Source organism: Drosophila ananassae, chromosome 3L (assembly GCF_017639315.1).
Source record: "Drosophila ananassae strain 14024-0371.13 chromosome 3L, ASM1763931v2, whole genome shotgun sequence".
Lineage (NCBI taxonomy): Eukaryota > Metazoa > Arthropoda > Insecta > Diptera > Drosophilidae > Drosophila > Drosophila ananassae.
In genome coordinates, this window is record NC_057929.1 from 15,290,933 (window position 1) to 15,303,757 (window position 12,825).

At 42.4% G+C, this 12,825-nt stretch overlaps 5 protein-coding genes across 5 annotated transcripts; 4 read left to right on the plus strand and 1 right to left on the minus strand.

The window, feature by feature from the left end:
- Nucleotides 1–173: 173 nt before the first annotated feature.
- On the plus strand, nt 174–1,269 carry LOC6496391 (OCIA domain-containing protein 1). The gene is made up of 3 exons (XM_001960772.4): nt 174–357; nt 413–902; nt 956–1,269. Exons 1-3 carry the CDS (start codon nt 298–300, stop codon nt 1,183–1,185), a joined length of 780 nt encoding a protein of 259 aa, XP_001960808.1. The 5' UTR covers nt 174–297; the 3' UTR covers nt 1,186–1,269.
- Nucleotides 1,171–2,506, minus strand: LOC6494184 (probable GDP-L-fucose synthase). The gene is made up of 4 exons (XM_001960773.4): nt 2,297–2,506; nt 2,131–2,245; nt 1,514–2,071; nt 1,171–1,462 (listed from the first exon to the last, which is right to left on the minus strand). The coding sequence occupies exons 1-4, from the start codon at nt 2,419–2,421 to the stop codon at nt 1,295–1,297; spliced, it is 966 nt and encodes a 321-aa protein (XP_001960809.1). The 5' UTR covers nt 2,422–2,506; the 3' UTR covers nt 1,171–1,294.
- A 171-nt stretch (nt 2,507–2,677) lies between these two features.
- On the plus strand, nt 2,678–8,020 carry LOC6496392 (mediator of RNA polymerase II transcription subunit 23). Its single transcript, XM_001960774.4, has 14 exons — nt 2,678–2,821; nt 2,885–2,978; nt 3,032–3,996; nt 4,064–4,150; nt 4,220–4,422; nt 4,480–4,856; nt 4,914–5,088; nt 5,153–5,641; nt 5,702–6,028; nt 6,087–6,310; nt 6,371–6,601; nt 6,665–7,322; nt 7,382–7,522; nt 7,587–8,020. Exons 1-14 carry the CDS (start codon nt 2,777–2,779, stop codon nt 7,813–7,815), a joined length of 4,245 nt encoding a protein of 1,414 aa, XP_001960810.1. The 5' UTR covers nt 2,678–2,776; the 3' UTR covers nt 7,816–8,020.
- A 61-nt stretch (nt 8,021–8,081) lies between these two features.
- LOC6496393 (trypsin-2) lies at nt 8,082–9,512 on the plus strand. Its single transcript, XM_001960775.4, has 3 exons — nt 8,082–8,484; nt 8,563–8,773; nt 8,832–9,512. The coding sequence occupies exons 1-3, from the start codon at nt 8,220–8,222 to the stop codon at nt 9,445–9,447; spliced, it is 1,092 nt and encodes a 363-aa protein (XP_001960811.1). The 5' UTR covers nt 8,082–8,219; the 3' UTR covers nt 9,448–9,512.
- Nucleotides 9,513–11,947: 2,435 nt separating this feature from the next.
- LOC26514098 lies at nt 11,948–12,627 on the plus strand. Its single transcript, XM_032451023.2, has 3 exons — nt 11,948–12,046; nt 12,106–12,273; nt 12,325–12,627. Exons 1-3 carry the CDS (start codon nt 11,948–11,950, stop codon nt 12,478–12,480), a joined length of 423 nt encoding a protein of 140 aa, XP_032306914.1. The 3' UTR covers nt 12,481–12,627.
- The last annotated feature ends 198 nt before the right edge of the window (nt 12,628–12,825 follow it).

The window sequence follows — 12,825 nt, forward strand, 5'->3', positions numbered from 1 at the left end:
GGGTGGGGACATCGTTAATATATTTAAGGTAATGTGCATCAATGTCATCACATAAATAAATATAAATTTACTTATATATATAAATATATATTTAGGGAATATTTTTATCTTTTTATGTTATAAAAGAATATATAATTTATTTAAACTAGTATACTGATAAGACTATCGATGGTAAGGTCCTTCTCTAACAGGGGGGCATAACACAGGGCTGTTGCGCCGGATACCAGGGCTACCAAATCATCTGTACCGGTATTTGGTTCTCTGCATTTCACAAATTTTGTATTTAATTTGATCATAATGGACTCTCCTCTAAACGACGGATCTGGTCCACAACAACAGAGTACTCCTCATCCATTGGTGAGTCCTTCATCTGTGCCCGATTTTCCCTATAATGTCATTTGATGCTTTTTAGGCAGACTATCAGTTCACCGCCGAGGAGGTGAGGGCGTTACGTGAGTGCAACACAGAGTCATTCTTTCAAAGGAGTCTTCCCTTCGGCACTGGCCTCGGCCTATTGGCCTACTTTGGTGTAAAAAATGGGTATCTGCAGGGACACGGGAAATATGGCGCAGTTCCCAAGGTCGTCATGGGCGTCATTCTAGGCTACTTCGTAGGGAAGTTCAGCTATCAGCAAAAGTGTGCCGAAAAAATAATGCGGCTGCCCAATTCCCGATTGGGCGAGCTTTTGCGACAGCGGAGACAGGGCGGTGGAGTCATAAGTAGCATTACCCCTGACGAAAATCTTGGCCGGGCATTTACACTGGCCCCCTTCTCACCCAGCTCCGCGGATGTGTACAGCGATGAGGCGTACCAACCAGGAAGGAGCAGTGCTCTTAACCTTGACACAGAATCGAGACCCACATTATCCGGTCTAGATGATATTTACCGGCCCACACTCGACTGTGAGTAATTTCTTTCGGATGTCCCTTCCCGATATATGATTTTCTTTCCTTAGCTTCGGCGATGCTGGACACTGAATTGCCTTTGGAGGCTGCTAAGCCGGGTCAGTCGTATGAGGACCTGCGTCGGAAGAACCGCGATGAGTATGCCAAGCGGATGCAGAGTCCCTACTCGAAGCCATACGAGCCGCAAGCTCCCGTTCAGCAGAGGCCAGTGGACACAACGCCCATCGATCCGCCTACTAATGCCAAGAAGAACAAATACGGTGACTCCTGGACAGACTGAAATCACACACTAGGCATTGTTTTATTGTTGAACTTAAAAAATTTGTAAAAAATGCATCAAATTCATTGGACAGTATATTATTTACATTTTTGTGACATCTTTTTTAAAACTACTTTCTAGCCTGGTCGTAGTTGTCTTTATACCAATCCACCGAGGTTTTAATGGCTTTTTCAAAGTCCGTAAACGTGTAGTTCGGCAGTAGAGAGCGCAGCTTGGCATTGGAAGCAGTTTTCTTAAACTGCCCGTCTGCCTTGCTTGTATCACAGACCAGTTTTCCCTAAATTGTACGATTTAGTAAAGTTGGAATGATAAAAATGCCCAAGCTTACCTTAAAGTTAAACGCCTTTGCTATAGCCTCCGCCACTTCATAAATAGTCACTTCCTGGGCCTCATCCACACTCAAGATAATCGGTTCTACACTCTCATAGTTCCTTAGCACCCAGATCATCAGCTCTGCCAGATCCAGAGAGTAGATGAATTGACGCAATGGTTTCCCACTTCCGAATACGGTGAACACCTTTTCGCTCTCCGGAAGCTCTGGTTCCTCGTTGATCAACTTATGCATACGGTTGATCATTCCAGGTATCACGTGACTAACCTCGGGCTTATAGTTATCGTGAGGCCCGAAAATGTTGCATGGAATCACAGAAGTATACTGGCGGCCGTATTTGTCATGATAAGCGTGGTTCTGCACATCTATCAGCCTCTTGGCGTAGGAGTAGCCGTAGTTAGATGGGTGTGGCGGCCCGTTGTGCACCATTGTCTCATCGATTGGGTAGCTTGTCTTGTCTGGAAAAATACAGGTGGACAGACAGGACACCACCTTGACGCAGCCCTGCTCATGAGCTGTCTGCAGGACGTGGTCGTTGATCAGCAGGTTGTTGCGCTGAGAAGGAATAGAGAAGATATCATTTTCGCCTTTTTTTACTGAACCAATCCGCTTACCAAGAAGTCCAGATTGTTGTTCATGTTGTGGAACAGTCCCCCGACCATGGCGGCTAGGTGAATGACGTGCGTGGGCTGTTCCCGTTGGAAGAGTGTCTGCGTGGCTGCCAGATTACTGGTGATATCGTTAGTTTTCACCTTTTTTTTCCGGGATAAGGTTACTCACGTCAAATCGGCGTCCTTGGAGCCGGCAAAGTACCATTGCTCATCCGATGGAGCCTGCTCCTTGATGATGGCTTCCAACGCCTTGCCCACAAGGCCGCTCCCACCTGTAACCAGAACTTTTTTCATGTTTGGTGCGAATCCTTTACGGACAAATCAACTGGTTTTCTAACTCCACGAGTAGAGTGACCAAATTCCTTAATATTCACACAGGTAACTTCGCTATTCACATCAGGTGAACATTCTATGGAATTTTATCTAATTTTATCACTCACTTATAGTAAGCTAAACCTTGCTTTATTTTCTATTTTAAATTATTTATTAAAGTTCATAAAACTAAACTTTACCATTATTACTGTTTATTCTAAGATGTTGTTCTATTTTGGTAGCACATACTTGAATCGAGTCACCTGGTCACACTGTGCTCCGCCGGTTCCAAAGACGCGATTTGTTTATACTGTCGGAAATGCGAAAAAACATTTAAATGGATCCGGAAACGCAAGTTATTGACACCGTCAATGAGTTTTTGGTCAGTACATTGTTTAAAGCAATAATCAATCCACCCATTCACAGAGCTTCTTTCAATTCGCAGAAGGTGGACTCCATTGACGAGGCATTCGTGAGCGTCATTGTTTTTAAGGCGAATGGCGAGGAGAAAAGGGCCACCAATTTCACCAATGACCTGGGTAAGTAAAGGTTGTTTGAGGAACTGGTCGATATAAACAGATGCCCGTTTCAGTCACGGCGTTTGGCAATGTGCCGCAGGAGAACCGTGAACAGGTTCTTAAGCAGTACATCCTGCGAACCGCCGGCGCCTCAGGGTATCATATGAAGGTGTTGATGGATGCACTGGTGAAGTTGGTGGATGCACACGTAATCACTGCTCGGATGCTCTGCGACAAGGTGCTGATGTGCGAGAAACTGGACTATGAGCACAAGACCTTCTGGATCGAAAGTTTCCGCCTTATTAAGCGGGTGATCATGCAGGTGGACTACAAGGGCGTTCGTGAAATCATGAAGGTGTGCCGAGACAAGGCGCAGTGGTTTCCGCTAAACGTAAATGTTACTTATATGCCCCAGCTGCTGGCTGTGGAAGATATCCTTCGTTATATCTTCGATCGTAATAACTGCCTGCTTCCCGCCTATTTCATTGCCAATGAAATAATGCGGCCGTTTCCCTATCACTGGAAACTCAACCGGCTGATGACGGACTTTGTTGAGGAGTTTCGCACCACGGCCCAAATGGTGTCCATAATAGGGCACCCCAACATGTTGCCCATCGTGGAGCATTTCGGCTACGCCGATCACATGATGAACTCCTGGCGGCTAGACCACAACACCCTGAAGTTTAATTTCAAAGGAATCTTGCCCTACGAACCAGAGCTTCTCGAGGAGCAGAAACCTCTACTTCGGTACGTGCTTGAACAACCGTATTCGCGCGAGATGGTGTCGCAGATGCTGAACCTGCAGAAGCATCAGAAGCAGCGCTACAATGCACTGGAAGAGCAGCTGGTGAATCTGATTGTCCAGGCGATGGAAATGACGGAGGCAAACGACGCGACTGCAGGCAGTGGCTTCAATGCCTCCGACGAACAGATCACACCCTACGAGTGGGTCTGGCTGCACCTCTCCTCGCAGTTGATATACTTTGTGCTCTTTCAGTTTGTCAGCTTTATGCACATTGTCCTGGCCCTCCACGAAAAGGTATTTATTTCACTAACAAACTAAACTAACAATTTTTACAAAAAACAAATCGATTATTTAACGAAAGCTCTCCAAACTGGAACTCCGCAAAGGACGTGATCAATTGATGTGGATCCTGCTGCAATTTATCTCAGGTAGCATCCAGAAAAATCCTGTAAGTATACAAATATTTTGTTCAATTTTATCAAGCTCTAAAGAATATCTTCTCTATCTTCTCCCTCAGATCACCAACTTCCTGCCTGTTTTCCGACTGTTTGATCTGCTCTACCCCGAGCTGGAACCTCTCAAGCTTCCGGACATCAATAAGTCGTCAATGGTGCGCCACATGGCCCCCATTTGCGTGTGGATTCATCTGATGAAGAAGGCTCGAGTGGAGAACATGAACATAACTCGACCTTTACCCATTGCTCTGAAGAACCACTACGAGTAATTTGACCCTGAAACCCTTATTTTGACACGCATAAAGTTTTAGTCTTTCCACAGTTTTCTCCAGCACCTGGTCACGCCCAACACGATGATGAATATGAGCTTGGGCAACGACTTTCGCATCATTCTCATCTGCAATGCCTATTCAACGAATCAGGAGTACTTTGGTAGGCCGATGGGTCTACTGTTGGATGCTCTTAATGGCACTTCCAAGTCCCCAAATGGAGCTCAGATACCAGCCGTTACGTTTTCTGTGACAGTGCTGGACAGCCTCACGGTTCACAGTAAGATGTCGCTGATCCACAGCTTCGTAACCCAGATGCTGAAACAGGCGCAGTCGAAAGGGCAAGTACCTGCAGCGGCGCTCTTAGAAACCTATGCTAGACTATTAGTCTACACGGAAATCGAGTCGTTGGGCATAAAAGGGTTCTTAAGTGAGTTCCATCTCCATTGATTTCAAGTTAGTTATTAATATGAAAAAATCTTTCAAGGTCAATTGATGCCCACTGTTTTTAAGAACCAAGCCTGGGCAATGTTGCACACACTGATGGAGATGTTCTCTTATCGACTGCACCATGTGCCCACTCACTACAGGGTTCAATTACTTTCCCTGCTCCACTCGCTATCCTCGGTGCCGCAGACGAACAAAATGCAGTTGAATTTGTGGTAGGTTTTCATCAGAAATAATCAACTCTTTTTCAATGACATCAGGCATCGCCCTCTCTTATAGCTTCGAATCCACTGCCCTTCGTTTAATAACCAGCATCGGATCTGCTGAGTTCCAGCCTCAGTTCTCTCGTTACTTTAACGACAAGTCTCCCGGTGCGGTGGCATCTAACGAAAGTGAAGAGCTCAATCGAGTGCTGATCCTCACTCTGGCTCGCTCCATGCATGTGCATGGTGGTGGCGATGAGATGCAGAGCTGGTGCAAGGACTTTTTGTCCAACATCATGCAACACACGCCCCACTCTTGGCCCATGCAGTCTTTGGCCTGTTTTCCGCCTGCCCTAAATGAGTATTTCACCCAAAACAATCAGCCTGCAGAGAACAAGCAGCAGCTGAAGAAGTCTGTGGAGGAAGAGTATCGCACCTGGACGTCGATGACAAACGAGAATGACATTATCGCACACTTCCTGCGGCCAACTACGAATCCCTTGTTTCTCTGCCTGCTCTTCAAGATCATTTGGGAAACAGAGAACATAAGTCCAGTGGCTTACAAGTGTGTAGCACATGAAATATATATATTTTTTGTTTTCCCAAGTTTTGAATTTTATTTCAGGATCCTAGAAGGCATTAGTGCGAGAGCTTTATCGACGCATTTGCGTAAGTTCTGCGACTACCTAGTTGCCGAGGTTGCTAGTTCCTCGGATGGTCGCGACTTCATCCACAAGTGCGTGGATACCATTAACAATATGATCTGGAAGTTCAATGTGGTTACCATTGACCGTGTGGTCCTGTGTCTGGCTTTGCGCACCCACGAAGGTAATGAGGCGCAGGTATGTTTCCTGATAATACAACTCCTGCTGCTAAAAGCCAGTGAGCTAAGAAATCGCGTGCAAGAGTTCTGCAAGGATAACAATCCCGATCATTGGAAGCAGAGTAATTGGTAAGGGATTTCCACTCTACATATGAGTTTTATCAAGTAATTGGGTTGCTTTTTAAAGGCAAGACAAGCATTTATCTTTCCACCAAAAGTACCCGGAAAAGTTCGCCTTGGACGAGTCAGCATCGCAAATTCCGCTGCCAGTTTACTTCAGCAACGTATGCCTGCGCTTCCTGCCCGTGTTGGATGTGGTTGTGCATCGTTTCATTGAGCTAACCATCCCGAATGTCCACCAAATTCTCGGCTTTATATTGGATCACCTAAGCATACTTTATAAATTTCATGGTTTGTAGCCAGTAACCTAGATATTAGAGTGCAATTATTTAGAAATTGTCTCGTCATTAGATCGGCCTATCACATATTTATACAACACCCTGCACTATTATGAGCGCATACTCAGGGATCGTCCGTCCTTGAAGAAGAAACTGGTTAGCGCTATTACCAGCGCCTTCAGTGAGATTCGCCCGCCAAACTGGAGTGTCAGTGAGCCGTATAAGGTGTTTTTGCAAAACCAGGACTTGCTTTGGACCCCAGAGCTTAGCTACTACATGAGTTTAATCCGGCGCTTGGCAGACAGTGAGTATAATAAAATAGTGAGATATATTTGCCACGTTCATAAAATATTATTTTATTCTTCAGCCATCAGTGGGAAGAATGTCTTTTATTCAACCGACTGGCGGTTTAACGAATTCCCTAATGCTCCGACTCATGCTCTATATGTAACCTGTGTGGAGCTGCTGGGACTGCCAGTCGCACCTGCCCTGGTCGCCAACAACATTATCGACGTTATAGTTAGTGGCTATGCGGTTATTCCGCAGAAAGAAATTCATGGGTACATAAATGCAGTGGGGATTGTGCTTGCCGCATTACCGGAACCGTACTGGAGTGGCATCTACGATCGTTTGCAGGACATGCTCAATACCCCCAATATGCTTAATTGGACGTATAGATTTAATGCCTTCGAACTGTTCAACTTCAAAACAGTTCGGGAGGCGATGCTGGAGAAGAGCTACGCTGTAGTCTTGGCGGTTGCTCACTCCGTATTCCATCACATGGGGGCCTTTAAACTGGCGGCGATGACGAGATATTTGAAGGAGAAGCTAAAGCCTTGTGTCCGCACCGAGCAGCAGTTGCTGTACTTGTGCCACGTCTTTGGACCCTTTTTGCAGCGCATTGAACTGGAAAAGCCCAATGCGGTGGCCGGCATAGCTGTGCTGCTCTATGAGATTCTGGAGATAGTTGACAAGCAGCATGGACCAAAGCCACTTGTGTATATGGACCAAATATGCGATTTCCTGTAAGTAACATAAGAAACTATAATAGTTTGCAACATATTGCTATTTACTTATTTTTTAGATATCACATCAAGTATATACATGTGGGTAACATTATCAAAAACGAATCTGAAGCAATTATAAAGCGGTTACGACCTCTGCTGCAAATGCGGTTACGGTTTATAACTCATCTGAATCTGGAAGACATTCATACGGAAAAAGTGTATGCATTTTTGCGAACTTAATGGAGAATGACGTGAATTTAATCAATCCTACTTTCATTATAGCACTGAAAGTAATCCTCCTGCAATAGCAAATCAAGCACAATCGCCTCAGCAACCTCAGCATCAACAGCAAATGCAGCAGCACCAGGTTAATGTACCACAAACGACAAGTGTTCCTCTGGGTAGCGGCGGCAATCCGCAACAGCAACTGAATCAGCAGCAACACCAGCAAATGTACATGCAACATATGCAACAGCAGCAGCAACACCTTCAGAACATGCGACACAACTAGTTATAGATATTACATATTCTCAGACATGTGCAAGCAGACAAAGCAACCCCTAGACTAAGTCAAAGTTTTTAGTATTATTTAAGAGCGACCGGTTTTTGCATTTTAACAAGTCTATCTGATTTTTATGCTAAATATCCAAGTATTTTGTAAACAGCTCTCATAAGTTATGCGTAAGATAATTATTTACCTTTTATTATATACGTAAGCTCTGTGTCTATCTCTCGCTGGGGGTCTTCTTCAATGAAAAGCTTGCATTTCTGAGTCATTAATACAGCTGAGATTCTCGAGAATTCGTTTCTGAGAACTTAAAGCTGCTCCCTGCTCAGTTGTGATTGTTGATCTGGTCAGGAAGCAGCTGGCCTCTAAAGTGGCTCTCAGTTTTGCTAGCAAAGCGGGCGTATGATATGCTTGTGTTACCCGGAATTCGATGGCCCCTACGGTTGCTGCTGCTGTTGTTTTCCGTTTGTGTGATGGCCGAATACTGTGACAATGGTACAGGCGAGTGCAAGGAGCTGTCGCCGGCGGAGTGTCCGGTAATATTCCACAGCCTGCACTTGTTGGGATCCGGACCGAAGTACTGCGACGAATTCAACGATATCGTTTGTTGTCCCATTCCGCTTAACCAGCAAAACGTCCAATTTTTAGAGGGTTCAAGGCCGTCCGAGAAGCGTAAGAGTTGTTTTGGCTGGTTCTTTTAGTTTTTAAGTGCCTTGCTTGGAAGAGACTCTATTAACCAAACAATTCCAGACTGTCAGGAATACAATGAAGCCAGGACTGCCTGCCAATCCACACCCTTTATTGTGGGTGGGACGAAAGCTTCTGGCCGGGAGTTCCCTTTCATGGCGCTTATTGGCACAAAACGAGTGAATAGCTCTGCACCTCCAAACTGGGACTGTGGTGGGTCGCTTATTCATCCCAGATTCGTACTGACAGCAGCACACTGCCTGGAGACTGACGAGTAAGTGAATGCGAATTCACAAAATAATGCGAGTTCACCGCTCTCCTAAAAATTGCAGAACAAAGGCTGAACGATTGGATCCCAACTTTGATTCGCTTAAGTTTGTAGTCCGGTTGGGAGAATTGGACTACAACAGCACCACCGACGACGCGCGGATACAGGACTTTCGGGTGGTGAACTACATAATACATCCGGGATACGATGACGAGGACGAGGAGCGCGGCTTCAAAAATGACATAGCCTTGATCGAACTAGACCGGAGTGCTGTATTTACCGACCATGTTGCGGCGGTATGCCTTCCACTTGGCAGCGGAAATGAGAATTCACTGGTCACAGCCGCTGGCTGGGGATTCACAAAGGAGGGCCTCAAGTCCTCTCATCTGCTGAAAGTCAATTTGCAGCGCTTCAGCGATCAGGATTGTCAGGATCGGCTGCGCTTTAAAATTGAAACCCGTACCCAGTTTTGTGCCGGATCGATGACCAGTGAGGCGGATACGTGCAATGGAGATTCCGGCGGACCCATTTTCGTGCAGCATCCGCAGTATCCGTGCCTTAAGCAAGTGATAGGTGTTGTTTCTTACGGCTTGGTCTGTGGATCTCAGGGTCTACCGAGTGTCTATACGAAGGTTCATCTTTTTACCGAATGGATTGAGAGCATTGTGTGGGGCGAGTGATCGTTTATCGGGAGCCTTCATTTCGTTTAATTGTTATTTAAAATATAATCGCACAATGAAATCTATTGTATTCTTGTTTTGTTTTTTGATAATATCAACAGAATGGATTATTTTCAAGCAATATTGAGGTTTGGCTATACAAATTAAATGTAAGAATAGTGTACCTACTTCAGCTTAATTCGTTGGCGAAGTAAGCCATTTCATGGACTTGGTTTTAACTTATTCTAACCATCTTTGGACTTTGTGACTTATTATTTATGTTTTTCGGGTGTGTCAAATAGGAGCAATTATATATGTACATATATTTTATATAATTGCTTCTATTATTCCAATAGTGGATGTGACTTACTTAGTTCAATAATAACTCAACCATGGTGGCGTTCAAATGGATTCCGGCTATTCCCATATTCTTTTTAATATTTTTGGTAGTCAAAGTGAGTAATATTGCTGAATCGAGTAAGATTGTTCAACTAAATACAGATATCCTTAGGTGCACTGCAAATTTGAATTCAAAAATATCGAGTGCACAGCGCTGGATAAAGATTTTATGGGTTTCGACGAATGTTTTCTGAAATCTTTTAACCGAACTTTCAAGTATATGAGTTTCAGGACAAGGTTTTACCAATTTCCTGTGGATGATGTAATAGTGCGTAATAATCTATTATAGAGAATATTATCTCGATCTTACATTTTCCAACTATTTAAGGTTAAAGTAGAAGTCCTAAAGCGTCTAAATGGATACAAGCCATTTTTATATAACTTCACTGTCGACGCGTGTAAGTTTCTGAAAGGACAAAAGAAAACTATGGTGACTCAGTTTATTTACGATATGTTTGCTCCCTACTCGAACATGCTTCACAAATGTCCTTACGATGTAAGTAAATTTATATTTCTATGGACATTAGTAAACGGTTTTGGATTACAGCATGATGTTTTTGTGAATAAGCTGCCCATTGGCTACTTGGACCACATGCTGTCAAATGTCCTTCCCGTACCAGAAGGAGTTTACTGCCTTCACAGTGTTTATTTCAGCCATGGAATACCCCGAATGGATCTAAAGGTGTATAGTCGTATATACTAAATTCAATCCTTTCTTTTTTGTGTTGTTTGACATGAAAAAATAAATCCTTTACTGCGCACGCAGTATGCGATTAGTTTCCGAAATAGACCAAAGAGTTCAAAATATAATTATACAGTTTAAAACGGCTAATTTAAGTCGATTATATTTTATCGGCAGATGAGTTAAATTTAAATATATTTTTACCATTGCTAAAAACTGTAAAATAATTGCTTCAATCGGGAAAACATTGGAAATGACTTACTTATTTTAATAGTAGCTTAACCATGGTGGCGTTCAAATCGATTTTGACCGTTCGGTGGACCATTTTAATGTTTTTAGTTAGCAGGGTAAGTAATATTTGCTGGACGTGAACATTTTTAGTGAGTAATTCTTAAGCAATTTCTAGGTAGACTGTAAATTTGAATTCAAAAATATCGAGTGCACAGTGCTGGATAATGATTTTATGGGTTTCGACGAATGTTTGTTGAAATCTTTTAACCGAACTTTCAAATATATGAGTTTCAGGTCAAGGTTTTTCCAGTTTCCTGTGGATGATGTAACAGTGCGTACTAATCTATTATAGAGTGTATTATCTCTATCTTACATTTTTCAACTATTTAAGGTTAGAGTAGAAGTCTTAAAGCGGTTAAATGGCTACAAGCCATTTCTATTTAACTTCACTGTCGACGCGTGTAAGTTTCTGAAAGGACAACAGAAAACTATTGTGACTCAGTTCTTTTACGATATGTTTGCTCCCTACTCGAATATACTTCACAAATGTCCTTACGATGTAAGTACATTTCTATTTCTCAGGACATTAGTTAACGGTTTTCGATTACAGCATGATGTTTTTATAAATAAGCTGCCCATTAGTCACTTGGACCACATGCTGTCTAATGTCCTTCCCGTTCCAGAAGGAGTTTACTGCCTTCACTGTGTTTATTTCGTTCATAAAATACCCCGAATAGATTTAAAGGTGTATTTTCATATATTCTAAATTCAACCCTTTCATTCAACTACATACACTTTGATATGAAAAAATAAATTCTTTACTGCGGACGCAGTATGTGATTAGTTTCTGAAATAGTCCAAGTGGTCTAAAATATAACTTTAATGTAGAAAAATGCTTATTTAGGTCGATTATAATTTATCGGCAGATGATTACAATTTAAATATATGTTTTACTATTGCCAAAAACTGTAAAATAATTGCTTCGTTGAAAGATTGGAAATGACTTACTCAGCTTAATAGTAGCTGAACCATGGTGGCGTTTAAATCGATTTCGACCGTTCGGTGGACCATTTTAATTTTTTTAGTTAGCAAGGTAAGTAATATTTGTTGGACGTGAACATTTTTAGTGATTAATCCCAAAGAAATCTTTAGGTAGACTGTAAATTTGAATTCAAAAATGTAGAGTGTACAGCGCTGGATAAAAATTTTATGGGTTTCGACGAATGTTTCCTGAAATCTGTTAATCGAACTTTCAAGTATATGAGTTTCAGGACAAGGATTTACCAGTTTCCTGTGGATGATGTAACAGTGCGTCAAAATCTATTATTGAATATATATATATACCTTACATTTTCCAACTATTTAAGATTAGAGTAGAAGTCCTGAAGCGGTTGAATGGCTACAAGCCATTTCTATTTAACTTCACTGTCGACGCGTGTAAGTTTCTGAAAGGACAAAAGAAAACTATGGTGACTCAGTTCTTTTACGATCTGTTTGCTCCCTACTCGAACATGCTTCACAAATGTCCTTACGATGTAAGTAAATTTGAACTTCTCTGGAAATTAGTAAACGGTTTTGGATTTCAGCATGATGTTTTTGTTAACAAACTTCCCATTAGTCACTTGGACCACATGCTGTCTAATGTCCTTCCCTTTCCAGAAGGAGTTTACTGCGTTCACAGTGTTTATTTCAGTCATGGAATACCGCGAATGGATCTAAAGGTCTACGTCAATATAAACTAAATTCATGATTTTTATTGAAGTATATGTTTTTGAGTTACATATATTAACGTTAACCTGTTTCAATTGCTAATTGTATCCAAAATTTGGGGAAAACAACAGCAATTATTCGCATGATCTGTCATGAAACCTAATTGTTACAAAAATTAACGATCTATGAACTACATTGAGTTTATAAGTTAATAATAATAACAATTTCTACAAAGGAAGGGTAATCAACGTCTATTTCTTTTCTTTTTTCGATTCATGTCGAAAAACATCAAGTGATATACATCTTTAAGCCATTTTTGAGGTTTTTGAACAAATCACTGTGCTAGTCTTGGCTTAAAGTCTTCGTGGAGTGCTGCC

Bases quoted from the DNA above. Each gene is read 5' to 3' on its own strand.
- LOC6496392 (XM_001960774.4), top strand. From the start codon at position 2,777: ATGGATCCGGAAACGCAAGTTATTGACACCGTCAATGAGTTTTTG. The intron at 4,857-4,913 runs GTGAGTTCCATC...AAATCTTTCAAG, and splicing joins GGGCATAAAAGGGTTCTTAA to GTCAATTGATGCCCACTGTT. The intron at 7,323-7,381 runs GTAAGTAACATA...CTTATTTTTTAG, and splicing joins GACCAAATATGCGATTTCCT to ATATCACATCAAGTATATAC.
- LOC26514098 (XM_032451023.2), top strand. From the start codon at position 11,948: ATGGGTTTCGACGAATGTTTCCTGAAATCTGTTAATCGAACTTTCAAG. The intron at 12,047-12,105 runs GTGCGTCAAAAT...CAACTATTTAAG, and splicing joins TTCCTGTGGATGATGTAACA to ATTAGAGTAGAAGTCCTGAA. The intron at 12,274-12,324 runs GTAAGTAAATTT...TTTGGATTTCAG, and splicing joins TTCACAAATGTCCTTACGAT to CATGATGTTTTTGTTAACAA.
- LOC6496391 (XM_001960772.4), top strand. From the start codon at position 298: ATGGACTCTCCTCTAAACGACGGATCTGGTCCACAACAACAGAGTACT. The intron at 358-412 runs GTGAGTCCTTCA...GATGCTTTTTAG, and splicing joins AGAGTACTCCTCATCCATTG to GCAGACTATCAGTTCACCGC. The intron at 903-955 runs GTGAGTAATTTC...TTCTTTCCTTAG, and splicing joins TTACCGGCCCACACTCGACT to CTTCGGCGATGCTGGACACT.
- LOC6496393 (XM_001960775.4), top strand. From the start codon at position 8,220: ATGCTTGTGTTACCCGGAATTCGATGGCCCCTACGGTTGCTGCTGCTG. The intron at 8,485-8,562 runs GTAAGAGTTGTT...AAACAATTCCAG, and splicing joins TTCAAGGCCGTCCGAGAAGC to ACTGTCAGGAATACAATGAA. The intron at 8,774-8,831 runs GTAAGTGAATGC...TAAAAATTGCAG, and splicing joins CACTGCCTGGAGACTGACGA to AACAAAGGCTGAACGATTGG.
- LOC6494184 (XM_001960773.4), bottom strand. From the start codon at position 2,421: ATGAAAAAAGTTCTGGTTACAGGTGGGAGCGGCCTTGTGGGCAAGGCG. The intron at 2,072-2,130 runs GTAAGCGGATTG...ATTCCTTCTCAG, and splicing joins ACAACAATCTGGACTTCTTG to CGCAACAACCTGCTGATCAA. The intron at 1,463-1,513 runs GTAAGCTTGGGC...CGTACAATTTAG, and splicing joins CAAAGGCGTTTAACTTTAAG to GGAAAACTGGTCTGTGATAC.